Source organism: Phodopus roborovskii, unplaced genomic scaffold (genome assembly GCF_943737965.1).
Source record: "Phodopus roborovskii unplaced genomic scaffold, PHOROB, whole genome shotgun sequence".
In the NCBI taxonomy this organism is placed as follows: domain Eukaryota; kingdom Metazoa; phylum Chordata; class Mammalia; order Rodentia; family Cricetidae; genus Phodopus; species Phodopus roborovskii.
The window spans coordinates 348,695-369,668 of NW_026126616.1; the positions used below are offsets into that span (position 1 = coordinate 348,695).

The following is a 20,974-nucleotide window of genomic DNA, read 5'->3' on the forward strand; positions in this document are numbered from 1 at the left end:
ATGGCATAATGATTAAGAACACTTGCTGCTCTTCCAGACTACTGGGGTTTGGTTCCCAGCACACATATCGAGTGGCTCATAACCACATGTAACTCTAGCTCCTGAGGATCCTACACCCATTTTGTACCAGGCTTTGGATGCTACATTTACAGTAGCAAACAAAACAAAGATCCTGGTCCTCAGAACATCTATAGGCAAGTAGAGAAATGGACAATAAAGAAGGAAACGCACAGACAAGCACATTTGGGAAGATGCCTTCCTCATTTGCCTTTTATTGCTGTGATAACACCCTGACAAAAGCCAAATTGGGGAGGTAAGGATTTATTTGACTTACTGGACTCATTCCAATCACTGAGGAAAGCCAAAGCAGGAACCTGGAAGCAGGAACTGAATCAGAGGCCATGGTGGAATGCCACTTATTAGTTTGCTTTTTGTGGCTTGCTGGTTTTGTTTTCCTACCCAACCAAGTGCCCAGGAATGGCACTTGCCCACAGAAGGCTGCCTTTAATCCAAGTACTTGGGAAGCAGAGGCAAGAGAATCTCTGTTAGTTAGAGACCAGTTTGACTTACATACTGAGTTCCTAGGACACCCAAAGCAACATAGAGAGATTCTGCATCCAAAGGGGAGAGGGAAAGGAAATGACCTCCACAAAGATAGAGAGATAGTTCCAGGGTCAAGAGGACTAAGGTCCAATTCCCTGAGTCCTCAGGAAGCACTCTTGACTACTGAGCCATCCCATGTCATGTAGATCACAAATGTCTATAATTCCAGATCCATGGGGTTGGACACCTCTGGCTTCCACAGGCACCTGACCTTGACTGCACACACTCACATGCAGACACATACACCAACATATAATTTAAAATAATAAAAATAAATTCTCTTTAAAAGAAGAAAATATCCCCACAGGCACACTTTCAGGCCAGTCTGAGGGAGGCAATTCCTCAGTTTTTGGCTCCCTTTCCCCAGATGACTCTAGTTTGTGTCAAACGGATGAAAAACTAACTAAAACAATGAGTAGTCATATGATGAGGTGGGAAGCCAAAGCAGCAAGGAAGGCCCCTGGTTTGAGCTCTTCCACCAACCCAGGCTTGCCCCAAAAAACTGGTTAGAAACCCTTCCAAAGACCCAAACAGCTAGGCCCCACCTCTTAAGGTCTTCTGCCTGAACACGAAGCTGGAGAACAGATTTCCTCCATAAACCCCTGGAGACACACTAAAGTCATATCTATGGCTCAGCAAGGGTCCAGTTCTTCACATACTTAAGTCTCTACTATCCCAGAGTGGGAGACTGCATAGGATCATCCCCAGGTGCCCACTGTATAGTTTCATCTTGAGGATGTGGTTGATAGAATACTGGCCTTGGCTCAGCCTGTTGGACCCTTGGGACTCTTCCCAAGGGAACACCCTGCAAGAATGCAGGGCCACACCACTTATTTGAGCTTATTTGGGTACTTTTGAATAAGGCCTTATCAGGGTGGAGAATCTTTCTTCAAAGATGGGTCTGTCCCTTTCTAACAGGATGTCAGGCCTCTTGCCATGGGGCAGTGTTGAACTCTGGAGTGTCTGGGGCCATGGGACCGGGAAAAGGGTCCCTGAGAAGCCATCCCCAAGGAAACTAAATAAAGCTATTGTTGAAAAGGGAAGAGAAAAAAATAGCCTAGCCAACAAGATGTTTTCTGTCCTCTGTGACCTGTCTGTGTTTGGGGAGGGGCTGGCATGTGGCAAAGGGATGAAAATAGGAATGGCCCTTGGGATCCACAGAAACAGTGTGGAAGGGAAGGAACATGGCAGAGATGGGTAGCCATAGGGCTATGCTGAGTGGCTTGTTTCCCAACAGTAATGCTGGAGAAGGAAAAAATGCTAAGGCACATTGCACAAGAGGTCCCTGGTTCCATTCCTGGCTGGGAAACCATCTGTCTTAGTCAGGGAGATGTTGTTGAATTTCTGCAAGCAGATTCAAGACCCCCACTTTCAGTTCTGGAGATCAAAGACTTACTTTAGAAACCTGTCATAATGTCTCCAAATTCTACCTATCTCCCTTTGAAAAGTTCCAAGTCTGGTTCCTTGGAGATAAAATACTAGTTCAAAAGACATGTGCACAGAAGTGTTTAGTGGAATTTTGCTTGCAGCAGCAGGGAAAGGGGGGAAGAAGGAGACAGAGAACCACACACATATTTGTTCATTCACAAGAAAATGGCTGAAGTATTGCAGGATAGGTGTAAGGATTATGGTTTTTCCGCCCACCGCTGGTCTTGTCCTGCCACTGCGCCAGCCCCAATTAACACACAGAGACTCTGTATTTGATATAATGCTGTTGGCCAGGTACTAGTGTCTTATTGGCTAGCTCTGTCTTGAGTATTAACCCATTTCTGTTGATCTAACTAAGTATTTCCACCTGGTTTCCTCTTACGGGGAGAGCCGCTGACATCCTGCTCTCTCCAGTCTCTCCATCTTGCCTCCTTACTACTTCCTCTTTCCTCCTTGTCTCCTAGTCCCTCCTATCTTCCTTTCCTATTGGCCAACAGTGCCTTATTCATTAACCAGTATGAGAAACATTTACAGAATGGCATCTCCCATCAGATAGGAGTGCATGCAATATGGGGCAGCTATTACAATGACTGTGTTAGAACTGTGTGTCACAGTAGAAGGAGTGTGTGTGATATAATATGTCAAGTTAAAAGTGGGAAGAGATGTAGCTAAGAGGTAAAGCAGGGTTCCATCTCCAGCATTACAAAAGCAAGTGAAAATAGCTACTTTGGGGCTGGAGGGATAGCTCAGCCGTTAAAGGCTAGGCTCACAACCATAAATATAAGAAAAGAGCTACTTTGGAAAAAAACAAACATCAACCTCAACTCTCTGGGTGCAACAAAGTATGTAAAAAGACAGATGTAGTGAACAGGAGGCAGGAGCAGGTGAGACTGGTCAGCAGGGCTACAGAATACACGGAGAGGTAAGGCAAGAGATGCCAGAAACACGTGTGACAATGCATAAAGATGGGCTGGGAAGATGGTGAAGCGTTTGCTGCATAAGTACAAGAAACTGAGTTCAGATCCCAGCATTCATATAGCAACCTGAGTGTGGCAACACATGTCTGGAGTCCCAGCACTGGGAGATGGATACAGGGAAATCCTGGGGGTTCATTGGTCAGCACTGAGCCAATCACTGAGCCCAGGTTCAGTGAGAGACCCCTGTCTCAAAAAAATAAGATGGAAAGTGATAAGAGAAGACACTGGACATTGACCTCCAGCCTTCACAAGCACAAACATGGGTGTTCATATGAGTTCACACAAATGCATCATCTATACATACACAAAGAAGAATAAAACCAGTTGCAGAGAGGGAGGAGTGATAAGACATATCTTGTTCCAAAGCAAAGTCTCCCTTTGGCCCACAGTTGCAGAGATTTTAGTCCACGGTTCTTGGTTCTGGAGATATGGTAAGGCAGAGTAACATGGAACAAGATATGTCTTCCAAGGACACACCCCCATGACCCACTTCCTCTCACCGGGCCCCATCCATCTTTCATAATTGCCACTGCCTTTAGATAATATGTTTAAAGTCTGAACCCATCAATAGATTAACCACTGCTTAGGCCATAGCCCTTGTAATCTAACTGAAAATGCCCTCACAGACACATCAGAGCTGTGCTTTACTGGTCACTTTGATATCTCTCAAACATTCAAGGTCAGCATCAATGTTAAACAACACAGTCAAAGTTTTGATATTGAAGTTACCCAACCAGAAGCACCCAGACTGTGTTCCTCCTGGTGTGGTCATGATTCTCCTGGGTTGCAGTTTCAGCTCCTTCCAGCCCAGATCAGCAGGTGCTGTGGGACCAGAGCCTCCAATCTTTTCCATCACCCAGTTTTCCTATATCCCTCCCTATTACTCCCAGAGTTAGCACCTCTGTGCCTCCCCTCTGCTCTACTTTACACTTGTGATTTTAGTACTTTTAGTTAAGTCATCTATACTCCTCATTTCTTCCTCTTGCCACACCCTTGCTTAACGGCCCCACAAGTTGAATATTATCATCCCATTTTTCAGATTGGGAAACTAAAATTAAACAGAGAATAAGTGACAGAACCAGAGGCATGCCATGATCCCTGCAGGACCCACCAGGGAAGTATGTGGCCAGAATGGACAGGACAAAGGGAAGGACAGGACAGAAAAAAGAGAACACCATCTCTCCTCCCCTCCACTCGAGTTGCACCTTCAAATGAGAAGCAAAGCCTCCAATCTTTCGATTGCTGAGTATGTATGCCTACAGTCTGCAATGCTGGCTGGGTGTGACGACTATGCTAGGTAACAAAAGATCCCTGATGAAAATGCACTCAATGAGTGCCTCGCACTGGGCAGGTTAATAAAATGCAAGTCTCCCAAGGTTGGAGAAGGTCCTAGGGAAGAATCTAACACAATTATTTTCTTTATGAACATGGTGTCAAACTGCCTTCTAAATATTATGTTTATACTCATAGATCAGTGCTACTCCCAGCCTTGGTCAGAGAAGCCTTTGTTTACACTGGATGACAGTTAAAACAGGGGCTTACAACTGATCAAAGGCTAAGAACGAGAGTGGAAAGCTCAGCCCTAAATGTGACATCTACACCACTCTCTCTGGGGCTCAGGAAATATAGTGGAAAAAATGTAAAAGCTCAAAGGACAAGGAGAAGTGAAAAGCTGTCTTGTGGACATGATATGACTGTTACACCTGCTCCCCTGCCCACCCACACCATGAACTCACAGAAGCACTGGCTACTACACAAAGCCTGCACAAGACTGGACCCATCAGCCACCATCATGGATGGGGAGAGGCTCAAGAGGCCCCATCCCTCCCTGAGGAGCTGTAGGGAGTTGTAAGTTGGGGGTGGGAGAGTCATATCATTGCAGCCACTGATGAACTTTGTTCAAATAAATGGCTCCCCCTCCTGTGTTCTTGTAGACAGCCTTATTAACATGCAATATGTCAGAAACAAAAAGACATGAAAGTAGGTGAGGGGCTTGAGGGGAAGAAGGAGTTGGTAAAGAAAATAGGGGGCATGGTGTCAAAGTACAGGAGAAAGGGTGTGTGTTTGTGTGTGTCCATGTGTCTGTGAGTGTATGTGTGTATGAAAATGTGAAAGAATGTTTTTAAAGCATAAAAGCTGAAGTTTCAAGATGTACAATGTTTGTTAGGAATTATATAACAGCAAGACTATGAATAAATGCAGGGGAAGAATAAACACAGACTCCATACACTGATTCCCTCTAGGGTGGGAGGGAACAGGTTACATCAAGGAAATAATGACATCATGGCTTTCATTGCTTGGGCAGGGTTTAGTTTCATCAACATGATGTCCAACTCTGCTCTTGAAGTCTCTTTCACATGTGAAATATTTTATAACTGTTAAACCAACAAACAATAACCACCAGAAATGCTGTCGCCACTTATTAGGTGCAAAGAGTGTGAAACAAAATTGGATATGTGCTATGCTCTCAATTTCATAAAAACAGAACAAATGAAGAAAACAACTAGAGGGCTTTTTTCCTCAAACTAGCAGACAAGAAGTCTGGGACAACAGTTATTGCCTTTTTTATACTTAACAATTTATTGCAGTTTCCAAACTTTTGCACTGAGTGCATATTGCTTTTGGTATCAAAATCAAATGTTACTGCTTTATTTAAAAAGACAAATTGGTTCACCTTGAGTGCAGGAGTATGGTAATATTTAGCCTGAAATAAGGGGGAAATTATTCAAACCAAGCGTAGGGATTACAGAACCCAATTTAAGTCCTCAGCTCTCAGCTGGCAAATTTTTCTTATCTGTAAAATGCTTAAATAACAATAATGATGATGATGATGATAACAAGTACCTAGCCAGATTACCTTAAGGGGCATTATGGAAGTGTGATGAGATGATGTATACCTACCTTTTTGTGGTTCTTGTTGTTTCTCATTTTTGTGTCAAAAAACTTGATGTAACATAGTGAAGGAAGGTTCATTGTGGTTCACAGTTTCAAAGGGGTCAGTCCTTCATGGGGACAGGGTACTGCAACAGCTCATATCATCATGTAGAGGAAGCAGAATGACACTCTGATAGTAAGGGGCCAGGGCAGGATGTAATTCTCAAGTACACTTCCTCCAACAATACCTACCTCCCAGCAGTGCCATAGTGGGTAGAGTCCACAAAAAGGGTTACCCATCCATGAGGTCAAAGTCTCATGATCTAGTCATCCCTGGAAATACAAACACACTCAGAAGTGTGCTTCATTAATCTCCTAGGTGTTTCTTAATACAATCAAGTTTACAATTGAGTTCATTTGGTAGTTTTGTGATCCACAGATGGCCATTGGGCAAGATTGTGTAGAGGAAAAAGCTGAGCTCCTCATGACCCTTAATACATAAAAACAAGTACATTGTTGGGAACAACCTAGAACAGGGTGACATACTATTTATACAGCCTAGAGAAGGGGTATGGTGATCCCTGTTGAGGGACAGACAGATTCAAGGAGAAGAGATTGACATCATTACTATGTAACAAGGAGAGATAAACTTTGACCTCAAGCAAACCAGAATAGACTCCTACAAACCAAGCAAACACCCTTCAGACAACATAGGAGCAACATGGGAGCTCAGGTGTGAGCCCTGATTTCCTCTCAGTCTTTCCTCTCAACACTATTTATTTGTATCAAAGGGAAAGATGCACACACCTTGAGAAAATGTTGCTGATGGAACAGATTGAAGTATAGATTCTACATTCAGCCTTGTATGGGGGTTAGAAGTGTCTGAGAGACTGGCAATGCAACAGGGCACCAAGCAGGCACCTGTGGTTGCCTGGAAAACAGTGGGATGCTCCAAAGAAGCCACCACCATGAGGCTGTTTAACAAAGTGCCTGTGGGATATAACTGACAAATGCTAGCAGCAGAGTGGACATGAGCTCTGCAGTGTCCTGAAGAAGGTGAAGAGACTCCATAGGCCCCCGAAATATTATTAGAGGCAGAAATGTGCCAGTAACAATGAAGCTGCTGTTCTCTGAATTCACAGTTTTAGAATTCCTAGCACGGGACTAGAGATGTCTCAGGGGTTAAGAGCACTGACTGCTCTTGCAGAGGACCTGGATTCAATTCCCAGCATCCACATGGCAACCCAGAACCACCTGTAACTACAGTTCTATAGGACTCAGTGTCCACTTCTGGCTTCCATGGGCACCAGGCACAGGTGTGGGCAAAGCACCCACGAACATAAAATAGTAAAATAGTTTTGTTTGGTTTTTTCCAAGAAAAAAAAAAAAGAATTCTTGCAATGGTATTATCTCCCTCATTTTGCAGATGAGAAAACAGGCATGGATCCAAATAATTCTTTGCCTGCAGCTGCACTATGGTAAGGCCAGAATTTTAAGTTGGTTTTCTGGACGAACACCTCTGCCTCTACAGACCGTTGGGTGCTCCCAGGCCAGCTGGCTCTGAGAGCTGAGATGGGCACAGGTCCTATTGCAGCTATAGCAACAGGGTGACCACCTGCAGATGGTTCTGTGGGATCCCTGACAGCATTCTGTGAGTGACTCTTTTTGTAGAGCAGACCCTCCTTGTGGCAATCAATGCTCTGAGATTACTAATGAGTGATTTCCTCTTGTGTCTTTCAGCTCACAGCCCCTCATTTCCCTGTGGTGATCAAGCTGGGACATGCCCATGCAGGCATGGGAAAGGTAAGAGTTTGAATGCACACAGTCAACATAACCACAGCCCACCAAACTCTCTGCTGCCCCTCCCCCACCAGTGCAGTCCCCCCAGGACTCCCACAGACTATCATCTGCTGCTCCTACCCATAGTACCCATTGGCATAGTCTCCAGAAGAAAGAGTGTTGGAAGGAATCAACAAGTCGCCTCCCTCTGCTGGCAACTCACTCCTCCAAACTTGCATTGCAAGGACTGTCCCTCTCACTCAGTCTGAGCTCTGTACATCACCTTGAATTGATAGCTTACAGTTCTCCTTGATTGTAGTTTAAGAGACTTGAAGGAAAAACCTTTGTTGACAATGATTCCTTTGTACCAAGTAGCTACTGCCTTCTCCTCAGTGTTGTGAGCACCTGTCTTATTTGTCCCTCCAACACCTGCTGTGCTAGCACCACCAAAGTGCAAACAGGGCTGCCCAGCAGGAGCCCCCGAGTCAGCAGGCTTCTGACAAACTAAACAAGGTATTTCACAGTCACAGACAACATCCAGTCGTATTGGTTGGCCTTTCAGTTCTCAGTGTCAAAGCTCAACTCTCCATTTGGACCTCTGACTAAGGTCTCTCTTTCCAGCATCACATCTATCGTGGGAGAAGGCTTGGGTTCATGTACCTACCTCCAATGAGGAGAGGGAGGGATGGGTCAGCCCCAGTCAAGATGAAAATCCAATCCTAGAATCCTAGAATTGTGGGCAGTGGGGAGCTACAGCAGTTACCTCTCGGGCCTCAGAAAAAGGTAAATGACAAATGATGGGGGGAGGGCAACCTTGCCTTGACCAGAGTGGACAGCTGTACAGTTCTGCTCTTGATGCCTATATCTCTTCCTGCCATATGGCAGGATTCCTTCCCACTGACGCCCTCCCCACCTGTGCTCTTCCCATTCAGGCAGCATAAGGAGAGGGTCAAAGGTTCAGGATGAGGCAAGTTCTAAACCAGCCTCTTTAGCTGCTTCACCATTAAGCTATGAATCCATTGATGAGATCTGAGCCCATCTGATCTAGTCACCCACCCACCCACCCCCAGCCTCTGCTTATAAATTGCTGCAATGGGAACCATATATTCAACCCCTGAGTTTGGGGGAGGCATTTAGTATCCAAACCATAATACCTCTCTCCGGACTCCGTAGACTACCCACAGGATAAAGAAGGGAACATTTGTCTCTTTTCCCATTACTATATCCCAGGACCAGGACGGGGCCCGGTGAACAGATGAGCAGAACCCCTGTAGGTGCCTGTCCCTCCTTTGCCCATTCCCTCCTGCACCTATACACTGGCTCTATGCTCCTCCCCCTCCCCATGGCCTTCATGCCAGTTCAGTTCCGGACTGATGTCTCTACTCGAGCTTTTTGAGCGTTCCTTCTTACCCTCAAACTTTTCCTTTAGTGGCCTCTGATTCAAGCTCTCCTGGCTTTCTTCCTCAGTTTCACTGATTACACCTTCAGTCTCTTTTAAGAACAAATTCTCCTGTGCCATCCCTGACCATGACCACGCCATAAACACACTGTTATCTCTCGCTAGTTCCTCAGCTTCATCCATCCCCATGCCAACGGCCTCCTGAGTTATATTTCCTTTACCTCCAGTTACCTCCGGTACTTTGTTACCTTGTCTACATGGAAATACCATGTTCCTTATCTCCTGCCTCCTCTTTGTCTTCTTCCTCTCCTGTTACCGTAGCAGAAACTTGTCATTCATTATCTCAAAACCAAAATCAAAGGGCAAGGGTAGCTCAGGGGTAGAGTGCTTGGCTAGCATATCCCAGGTCCCATCTCTAGCACAAACAACTCAGAGACGTATGAGTCATTGCTGCCTCCTCCATGTCCAAATGGCCACCAAGTTCTTGTCACTTGACCCTTGTTTTTCTAGGTGCCCCTTCCTATCTGTCCACTGTCACCATCTTGGACAGCTCTGGTAAAGTTAAGGGCTCCCAAGGACTTCATTATATCACTAACGCTTAAAATAATCACAAAGAGGAAATAAGGAAGTACCTACAGAGATGAATGTCCCAAAGGTCAAGAAGTCAATCCCCAAAGCAAGAAGGTTACATAGACCAAAGCGAACAAGGGTTTTCAAGAATACTGACACGGGGGGGGGGGGGGGCTTTTCTTCTTAGATTTGAAGTGAGAAAATTTCAAGGAACACACTGAGAAAGCTGACCGAGCAGATGATGTCATGTTCATGCTGAGAGGGTAAAGGACCTAACATGTGCCTCCTAAGAAGGGAGATGGTGGCTGGGGACCAGCAGGGAAAGCATGGCCTTGGTGTTGTACAAAGCCCACTCAGGACCCAGTAGGTGAAGTCACTGACCCACTGTCAGATTGTACCCTACTCATATTGTGTAAAACAGGGCATAGAATCTCTTACCAGGGAGGACTATCTCAGGCAATGGACAGCTGCCCTGTTTTACACAATATGAAATGTTTTGACTTGGACACAACATGATGGTAACAATTCCAAAGATGGATTAGTTCATTTGTCAGGTCAGAGCCCTCACAAGCCATTCACCTCCCAAAATACATGGAAAAGACATCTGAATGTGTTGACACTTGATCTTGAAAGTCGAGTAGATAGTGGTCAATGGTGGTGACAAGTAAGAGTGTGCCACTGAGAAGAGCAAGATCAAGCTTCCAGAAAGCTGCACAAGGCTGAGTCGACCTAGGGGGGTTAAAGAATCCAATAAAACAGGGGAAAAAAAAACAAGAGAGAGACAGACTAACTCCCTTGTATTAAAATGAAGAACAGTGCATACCATGAGACAAAGGAATTAAAATCCAGTGAAACACTGCATTTGGGGGTTGCTTAGATAAGCAGTGTAAAATTATGGGTGTGTTGGTTAGTTTTTCAGTTTGGGGGGTTTGAGGCTTTATTATTGTTGTTATGATTATTATGACACAAACTGAAGTCATCTGGGAAGAGGGGACTTTAATTGAGTGATTGCCTCCATCAGATGGCCTGTAGACAAGTCCATGGCGCATTTTCTTGATTATGATCCATGTGGGCAGTGCCACCCTAGGCAGGTAGGTAGTCCTGTGTGGTAGAAGAAGGTAAACTGAGCAGTTGGTGGGGAGAAGGCCAGTAAGCAGCATTCCTTTGTTCCTCCAGGTTCCTGACTTTCCTCTGTGATGGATATGAGTGGGATATGCAGACAGCCCAAAAACCCCTTTCCTCCCCAAGTTCCTATTGGACTTGGTGTTTATTACAGCAATAGAAAGAAAACTAGGATGGGATGGGGAAGTATGCTATGAGCTTCCCATAAATCAGGGGAAACAAGCAGCTGGGGGGGGTTTCTTTCCCAAAAGACACTGGGCCAGCCATATATGGAAACAATGTTAGTTGCTACAGTTGGGAGAACATGGGGTTCTTCTGGATCCTACCAGGAAGGAGCCAGGGTATCACTAAACACCCCACAATGCACAAGATAGCCTCCCACAACAAAGGACTATATCAGCAGTGTCAGATGGAAGGAAAAATCATTGCACTTGGATAAAATTGATTTTATTTCCTCTGTTAAACATTTTACAAGACTGGAAACCAGATGATGCTATAGGGATTGGAGAATGGACCTGTTTCAAATCCACAGGGGATTCCATATCAGTGGATCCATAGCTGTAAAGTCAACCAAGTACAGACCTGAACTGAATAAGAAAAAAATTGCCTCAAGATCAGCCTGGTCTACAGAGTGAGCTTCAGGACAGCCAGTGCTATGCAGAAATGCTGTGTCTTGAAAAAAAGAAAAAGAAAAAAAAATGCCTCTCTACTAAAAACATCTATTTTTCTTGCCATTATTCCCTGAAAGTGTATATATGTGCTACATAGAAGGTGCAGCTACTATGCCAATTTCCATAAGGAACTTGAGCATTCACAGTCCACAGGTTTTTACAGTACTTACAGTGTTAAGTTTTCAATGTTTTCCTTCTCAGAAGCAAGTCATCACAGCAACTAAGGATCTTCATCAGAATCCAGATTCCACCACTTGTGAGTTGTGATGCTGTAAGTTACCTGGAAAGTATCAACCTCACATGCTGGATGTAAGGATTAAGGGAATCTTTGAAGTCGTAGCTTATTGCCTGGAACAAGTGGGCACTTGGTGGATGTTAGTTGTCTTAGTTGTCCATAGAACAAAGGATTCCTGGATCCTGCTCTGAGGACCCTGAACCCAACTGAAGTCAGCGGGAGAGAGATGACTAAAAACATCAGCTGTCAGAGACTACAAGTTCTTGTCACTTGGCTACAAGTTCAGTATGAGTCAAATGAATGTCAAGTTGCCAAAAACATCAGCAAATGCCAAATATGCATCCATGAAAATGGCCTCTGCTGTCTCTCCCATTGGGCAAATGAAATACATAACCATAACCACAAGAATAGCTAAAAATGGAAGGATTGATAACATTGAGTGTTGGCACTGTCACAGAACCTACTGCCTACTAAGCTGAAGGCAAAGGAGTTCTTTGAACATACCTGGCTAAACTAAACTAAAGCACTCATTTATGGTAGTTCTGATGTTAATTTCCAAAACTCGCATGTCTGTTAACGGTAGACAAAATTACAGTGTATTCATGTAAGTGAGATGTTTTAGCGACACAAGCAAGCTAAACGACTTGTATAGCATGAGCAAATCTCACAAACACACCACTGAAAGAACTAAGTCAGAAACCCAGGGATGCTGATTTAGATAAATTCACTCCCATAAAGTTGGAAGCCCTGAGGAATTTATAAGTTCTCTGGAATATTTTAGGTGATAAAACTTCCAGGAATCCCAAAACGGTTCAATAGTTGAATACTTACCTGACACACATGAATCCCCAGTTTATCCTCAGCACTGTAAACAAACAAGTCAGAGCAGAAATTACCTTCAGGGTGGGAGTCAAGTACTCACTGAGCCAAGATGGAAGTGGACAACGTTCTTTGGATGATCCTATAGGGTTATTTGATTTGTATCTACTCACAGAATTGTCCTTCCTGTTGCCTGTGCTTTTCCACGGTTGTGTTATATTTTGAGATAAAGTTTACACTGTAGCCAACCAACTCTGAGGATATAGCCATAGATGTATGTTATCAGAAGAAAGGAAGAGTCCACAGCTAGAAGAGTGTGGTCCATTCTGGATAGTGCCCTAATTCTAGGAGTTTGAAGAAGATGTTGACATGTTGGTGAGTGAAGAACAACTAATAAAAGGAAAAGCTATTCAGTCCTAGAGGACTAATGACACCATGAGCAGCATTGTCAGAAGCAGGGGCATGGACAAGGAAACTTAGATCTATCTGGCAGACTCTACATTCATCTAGTAGGCAAGGCAGAGAGCAAAATCAGTTGAAGGAGCACCTTTATAGAAGTCAGAACCCTGGAGCATGCCCACCCTCTTCAAGAGGAGGTTCTTATGGTTACACAGGCAGTATCGTAACCTCAGACATTGGACCCCCTAAAATTGAGACAAATCTGTAGGTGCAAAGAATTTAAGGATAGTTTCTGTTTCTCACAGGTAACTCCCAATGTAGACACCATAGTTCCAGATATGAGGGCTCAAGACTGTAATCCCCAAATCATTGAGGCAGGAGGACTGCTACAATTTAAAGGCTAAACTGAGCTATATAGCTTAGCCTACTGCACACCTCATTGGGCTATGTAAAGGGACATTTCTCATAAACAAAAAGTGACCCTCTATTGTTGTTCATTGATAAGTTTCTATAGTTTTAATCATTTGAAAGGAATGGCATGATGTATCACCATCCGTGATGGTTCATCTTTACTGTCAGTTTGGTGAGATTTAGAGTTACCGTGGATGTGTCTGTGAGGGTGTTTCAGAAAAGGTTTACCTAGAGAGAGAGACTCGCCCTGAGTGTGAGCGCACCATCCCTTGGGCTGGGGTCCCAGGCTGAATAAAAAGGAGGAAGCCAGCTGAGTACTAGCAGTCACCCCTCTCTGCTTCCTGATTGAAGATGCACCATGACCAGCTGTGTCCGCTCCTGTGGCCACGACTTCCTCACTGGGGGTCAGAGTCAACCTTTTCTTGCTGGCGTAGATTATGTCAGTCATTTTTCCACAACAATGGGAACATTAACTACTACACCAGCAGCATCAGAAAACAAGTTTGAGGCATCAGCTGGGGAGGCTGAGGCAGATGGATGGCTTGAGCACAGGAATTAGAGGCCAACCTAGGGATAATAATGAGACCTTTTTTTCAAACCAGCAAACAAAGACTCAAGTTTAAGTCCCAAATGTGGCAGGGGGGAGCACACAGCTTCTGACTTTAATCTGGACTTCCCACGCACTGGTGGTTACATGCATGTCAATTTCCACATCTCTAATACAGAGACAGTAAAGTGCCACCTGGGGTTGTAATGACAACAGAATACATCAACCCATGCTTAGGAGGGTGGCAGGTAAAGCTGGCATGCATTTACTGCAAGAGAGCTCCAAAGTCAAGCAGCAAAGGTGAGCTATTGTTTTGATTAACCACTTACTGAGTTGAAAGTGTTTCTCATCACAATCAAAGGGAAGGAATTTAATTCAATTCTGGGTAAAATAAGGGTCACAGCTTTCAGTACTAGCAGCTAACCCCACCCTGAGGGGGTGCATTGGCCTTACTTTCCCAGATTCTTCCTGTCTGAGCCTGAATTCCATCACCTCACTCAGAAGATAAGAACCTGAGGCTCAAAGAGGAGCAGGACCTTACCCAGGCTGCACAGCAAACAGAGAAGAAATGAGAGTTGAGATATTTGGCCCCATTCATACTTTTGAGACAGAAATGTAGTAACTGTGATAGCAATGCAGATGTCTCCTTTGTCCAGGAATGATATGTTCTACCACCTCCAGCGGAAGCTTGAAACTACAAAAAGTGCCAAAGTGCCAACCCTATGCCTATAGTTGTACAACTCCCCTTTGCCATAAGCAAATAGGTAACTCTTGGATATTTCAGGGCCATCATAAAGTAGAATAAGGGTCATTTGACCCCAAGCAAAGCAATACCTAGAGGGACAGTTCACACTAGGAGCAGCTGGAAGGAGGCTGGGACACATTCTCATCATTCTACTCAGAATGGCATATGACAAGAACTTAGGAATTATTTACTCCTGAAATTTCCCATTTGACATTTTCACATTCCAAATTTCAAATAGCTGTGGGAACCAAACCATGGATAAGAAGAGACTATCATAATCATAATAATGATTTAAAAAAAAAAACTAATGTCAGGTTGATTTTATTCTGTCTAAGAACTATTCTAAATAGTAGATAATATAAGATAGATAGACAGACAGACAGATAGACAGATAGATAGATTTTGTATTCAAAAGTGGTAGAGTTGGGGTGCATCCCAAGGCAGTCTGGCTGAGCTCAGAGGAGTAAAGGGTGTGGCCACTGAGATGGTAACAGGTTCTGGAGAACCAGGAGTCCTAACTCTTCTCCCTGTGTACACAGCGCCACCCCTCTGAATGGAGCCTCAGGCAGTGAGTGACAGGCTAAGGCACCCTGCAGCAGTCTGTTCTGGGGCCAGGTGTCTGTCTCCAGGTGCAGTGCCTGCAGCAGCCCCAGCATCTCATGCACTCCCACTTACCCTGGTTCGCTGCGGTCATCATCTCTAAGCAACCTGGACTCAGACCCCTTCCTCAGGATGACTCACAAAGCAAGCTGGAGAGGGAGCATGAGAGGGACAGGGTGCAGGGGAGCAGTTAAGGAATCAAAAGATTCTCTGCCACTGGGAGTCCGCCAGCAAGGAGAATCACCTGGAGACAGCAGAAGCCTGCAGAGTGTGAGTGACACCACGTGCAGGAAATCCATCAGGGCCCTGCTTCCATGAATAAGGGTAATCACTGAGTATTTACACACATGTGTATTTCACACGAGAACACGAGCACACCTATAGACCCTTCCTTTTATTTCTGCCCTTGGGTACTAAAATACTACCCTTCTAAACTCTCAGAGCCAGAGGGAATAGCATGCTGTGTCTGTCGGCCTGGTATGTGTCATGTTGAAGATAGATTCATCTCGATCAGGAGGGAGTTCATTTTTCTAGCAAGAATTCAAGGCTTCAGTCTTCCCCTATGACATTTTATCTTCCACCTCCCACATCTTTGCATCATTCCTGGTTCACTGGAAAGAGCTTCAGCCTAGATGCAAGAAACCTGGATTGTCTTTCTGGCCTCTATGTCTCTGGGGCCATCCCTGTTCCTGTGGGCCTGTCATTTAAACATAAATGCAGTTTCCCGTATGTGCAGGAGCTGATAAGGCCAAAAGCAGAAAATGGCATGTAGGGAGGAAGTGGGGAGGAAGGCTGTGGAGGGTCATGGCTTCAGACTCCAGTATTCCCTGGTTGTGAGCTTGCCTCTGCCATTTGCCTTCTCTAGGGACTTGAGAAAATGTCTTCATTTCCCAGGACTCTGATCTCACTAAGATATCTCAGAGCAGATTTTAGTGGTGAGCAAAGGAGGAGAGAGTGCACATTAACAGTTTCCACATATCTGTGTGCTGAGGCACACCCTCTGAGTCCCCAAGCCTCTCTGGGGATGAGACCCAAGCCCTGATTTGCACAGGTTCCCAAGGGTCATCAAGATCACAGGTTAGCAGCACGGAAGAGTCAGGACACTGGGAAATTGCATGGTGGGTAAGATGCTTGCTGTATAAGCATGAAGACCTTAGTACAGAACTGTAGCACCCATGGGAAAGCCAGGTGTGAAAGCTCCTGTCTGTAACTATGATGCTGTGGGAACAGGGACAGGTGTGATCACAGGGCCTCCCTGGCCAGGCCAGTCCAACCAAAACAATGAGTGCCAAGTTCAGTGAGAGACCCTGACTAAAAAGTAAGGAGGAAAGTGGTAGAAAGACATTTGGTATCTGGTATCTGGCCTCTGCACGCTCATGCACACACGTGCACACACATGCGCACACACACATTCTACACCAGGAGTCAGACGACCAATAGACCCGTCCTTGCCCTCAAAGAAAATCATGGAGACTATGTAAATAAGGATAAAGTCAGGTGTGATGACACCTGTAATCCCAGTACACAAGTTCAAGACTACCTTCAACTGCCCAATGAGAGCCTAACTGAAAAGTAAATAGATATGTAATATTTATACATGGGCCATGATGGAAGACTATGAGAAGAATGTGGAGCTCACAGGAAAGAACTCAATCCACCCAGAACATGGGGTCCCTTACCACAGAGGAATCTCTCAAGCAGGGGATAGCTGAGAGACCTGATTTACACAATATGGAAACACTTGGAATAGGGCACAGCATGATCGTAGCAATTCCATGATTGGTTAATTCATTTGTGAGGTCAGAGACACAGGAACACTCTGATGGAATCACGTCTTCCCAAGATAAGGCAACGAGCCAGCTTCAGAAGAGAGCAGACGTAAACAGGACTTCACGGAGACCCACTAAGGAACATTCAGTACCACTGAGGCGAGCATTTACCTTTCCCAGAAGAATGGCCTTGTTTTCTGGTCCACTGACCTCACACCAGGCCTACATCCAGGATAGATAAGATTCATCTCAAGAGAATGAAGAAAAGACTGATAACTATCAAACCTATGTTTCAAAAAGTGAGCACCCTATCGCCTTCAGGCCCTATTTGTCACAGGGACAGAGCCTGTCAACAGCCTCCTACGAAAGGAATAAGTCACCTGTTCTCGTGGATGTTGACACACACAGACCCTCCAGGGAATACATCATGTCTAAAAGAAAACTCAAAATATATCTTGGAGCAGATAAGATTTCCTTGCTTCCTTTCTGTTTTCCTGTCAGTGTCTGCCAGCATATCCTGCTGCTGTATAGAAGGCAAGCCAGCAGAAGCCTTTCTCTGGGCCCTCAGAAAGGACAGTTCCACATGATCACTGGCTCCCACTCTTTCCCCGCTGTTAGACAGTCATAGACACTAGAGAGATGGTAAAATGCAGGGCTAGAGAGGTAGATCGTTGGCAAAGGGCTGGCCTTACAAACATGAGGGTTAAGAATCTATGCTTTTGTTATTAAAGCCAGGTATGGTGGCATGTTCTTGTCATCCCAGTCCAGGGAGACAGAGAAAGGAGGATCCTTGAGTCTCCCTGTCCTGCCTAGCTGAATCTGTTGGTTCCAGGCTGATGAGAGACCCTTTCTCACAAGATAAGGTGGAAGGCTCCTGCAGTATAATAAGGCTGACAACCTCTGGCCTCCACACACCTAAAAGCATGTGCATAGCAGACAGGGGAGAGGGAGAGATACAATGAGTAAACCTTTTTTATATAGGTTTCATTATCAGAACCTATTTTACAGGTGAGATAAACTAAGACCAAGAAGTTACTCTCATAGGACTGCACATGGCATGTCCACACGGTTTCCTCGGGTTCTGGTGCCCATGCTCAAGGAGGTTAGCTTCCAAAACATTGTACTAGCCCATACAGGACACAACCCAGTGTCTGTCATGAAGAGTGCAGGTTTATTGTTAGCCCACAGGAGAAGTGATGTCCTCAGACATCCACCTGCCTTCCTGGCGTCTCAGCACAGAGAGCTGCCCACCAAGCTTCCTGGAGGGAAACCCGTCACAACTCTGGCTTCTTGGAAAGAGCTGGAGTTTGGGGAAGCTGTCAGTTTTGTTTATCCAGGAAGGCCAGGAGGATGCAATATGGGCTTGTATTTGGCAGTGTGTACATGCATGTTTGGGAATGGGAAAAGCGTGTTCTCTCTCAGACTCCACTAAGCCTCTGGATAATTGAGGCAGCAACGGCAGAGCTTGACTTCTGGCCACAGCTGCAAGAATTATCCCATCAACCCCTTCCAGGGTGAGGCCTGAAATGCTAGGAAGGTCAGTACTGAGATGGCGAGTGCTACACAGCCTTTTCCAAATCATAGTACTTTGAACGTGGTGGTATATATACAAAGATGCCACTGGAACCTAAAGGGCTTCACAAACACCCATGAGACAAGGATCAGCAAGTGTTGGCATCTGCTAGGATGTTAGGTGATTGCTCAGGTGAGTGGGTCTGACTCTGGAGTCAGACAGGCCCAAGCTCTTCTGATGGGAAATGCCATTCTATAAATATGTTTCTCTTATTGGTTAATGAGTAAATCCTGGTAGGAAAACAAGATAGGTGGGACTAGGAGACAAGGAGATGTAGTAGAGAAGAGTCAAGATTAGAGACTTGAGAGAGTAGAGGTCCAGACCCTCTCTCTGGTAAGATAAGACCACATGGAAAAATACTTAGATTAATATAAATGGATTAATATTTAAGACAGCACTAGCCAATAAGAAATGCTAGTAACTAGCCAACAGCTTTATTTCTAATACAACATCTCTGTGTGTTATTTGGGGTTGATGTGCCTGTGGGACCAGGATGTCAGGAAAACTGCTAGTAATACTCCTCCACAGCCCTGTCAATTAAATGTGACTCATAGGAAGACCAGCAGCAGCAGCACTGAAACCTCTTTCAAATGCAGAATGCAGGCAGGCCTGCCCCAGCCCTGCTCCACTAGCATCATAACCTAACAAGATGTCCAGGTGGCTCATGGGCATGGGCCCAAAGATGCAATCTCATCTGGTCCAGGGACCAGGAATTCCACAGTGAACCAGGAACATTGGCAAACTAAGACAAAGGTCATGCCAGCAGATAGTCCAGCTATAACTCAGTTCCAGCCACTTAAGACTGGGAGACCAGGAAGCCTTATCATGTCCTCTCCCCCTTGTCATGAATTGTGGGCCACTAGCTTGATACCTCCAGTTACATGGAGTTTGGGCTTGTTTTCACTTTGTTGAGGACTGTAGAGCCCAAGGTGAAGTCCCAGCTCAGAGACCTCTAAAGTGTATAACCTCGCTTGTGAATAATAAAGCCCCTACCTGGTTGAGGGGTTATCCCACAGATAAACCACTTTGAGGAAGATGTTGACTTACCTCCTTTAGATCCCAAATCTGTCCTGTGAATCAGATCACCAGGGCATTAGTTAATGTGCCTGTCCCAGCCTGAGTGGGGGTTGGGAGGTGCTGCTTAGGCTTCTGTATTTAACAAGAGTGTGGGTGATGTAAATGCTTCTAGTCCATTGTCTAGACCAAAGGTCAGCAACTGACATTTTACTCTCCAGGTCCCGCATGTTCTTTGTTCCCCTGTAGAACTAAATAGCCATAGGTGACTGTGTATGGCTGTCTCCCAGAAGAGTTTTATGTGTGACATTGAAACTTCAATTTCAGGGCCACGAGATAGCAAAGTCCATATAGTGGTTGCTGCATAAGCAAGCCCCTGAGTGTGATTCCCCAGAGCCATGCAGGGTAGCACACATACTGTAATGTCAGTGCTGGGGAAAGGAGTAGATGCATGTCTGAACTAAACGTAAGCTCCAAGTCATAGTAAGAGACGCTGAAAAAAACAAAACAAACAAACAAATAAAAAAAGGTGAACTGTATCTAAGGAAAGACAAGCATGGACCAGCAACATACACACACACACACACACACACACACACACACATACAGCACTTGCATGCATACCCACCCAACCCCCACACACACACATAGAGGGGAGGGTTGTTGTTTTGTGTGTGTGTGTGTGTGTGTGTGTGTGTGTGTGTGTGTGTGTGTGTGAATGTTCATCCCAGGCTGGCATCAAACCTGTGATTCACCTGCTCCAGTCTGCAGTCTACACCACTATCCTGGGCTAATAAACACCATCTTTAACTCATGAGTTGCATCAAACAGGCCACAGGCCACTCTTAGCACTCCAGTATAAGTTGGCAGAACTCTGTCCAATACCATCTCGAATTCTAAGACTGGTCCTCTTTCTCACCTTCCAGACAGCAAGCACACACCTCTACCCCACTCCATCACCTCATCCCCCACTCTGTCTTCAGCTCTCTTCTAGCCTAGTCCAGTGCCTTGTGCAGTTGAAAACCATTCCCTCAACCCACACAATGGGCAGGAGCTGGGAGGAGGTGATGCCCTCAGGACTGACACTTGTCGGTGCCTCCCTTCCCTTACGATTAGTCTTACAATCAACTATATACAGTAAAAATGGGGCTCAAAGGATTGGTGACCCAAGCTCTCATCACCAGCACACTGACATCTGATTTATTGAGGAGAAAAGAGGAAAAAAGCCTAGTCTGATAAGCAGGATAATTAGTTCCCACAGAGCCCACTAACTTCCCGGCATGGTGGTCCCCGCCTCTTCCCAAACCTGGCAGTGTGTAAACAGGGTGTGAACATACTTTGGGCTCTAGCCTCTGGGCTTCAGAAGGCTTAGAGTAGAGGCAAAGGCTTTTGAGGATCTGAGACCCAGGGCTTGTGATGTCCTGAATGCCAGCATCCTT

The 20,974-nt window shown here is 45.2% G+C and overlaps 1 protein-coding gene across 1 annotated transcript in view; it reads left to right on the forward strand.

Moving 5' to 3' along the window:
* The window catches only part of Syn3 (synapsin III), a 320,810-nt gene that overhangs the window by 263,086 nt on the left and 36,750 nt on the right, over positions 1–20,974 (forward strand). Inside the window, exon 6 of the mRNA XM_051206238.1 lies at positions 7,623–7,685. Within this exon, the coding sequence (XP_051062195.1) occupies positions 7,623–7,685 (63 nt within the window). The remainder of the gene's footprint in view (positions 1–7,622; positions 7,686–20,974) is intronic.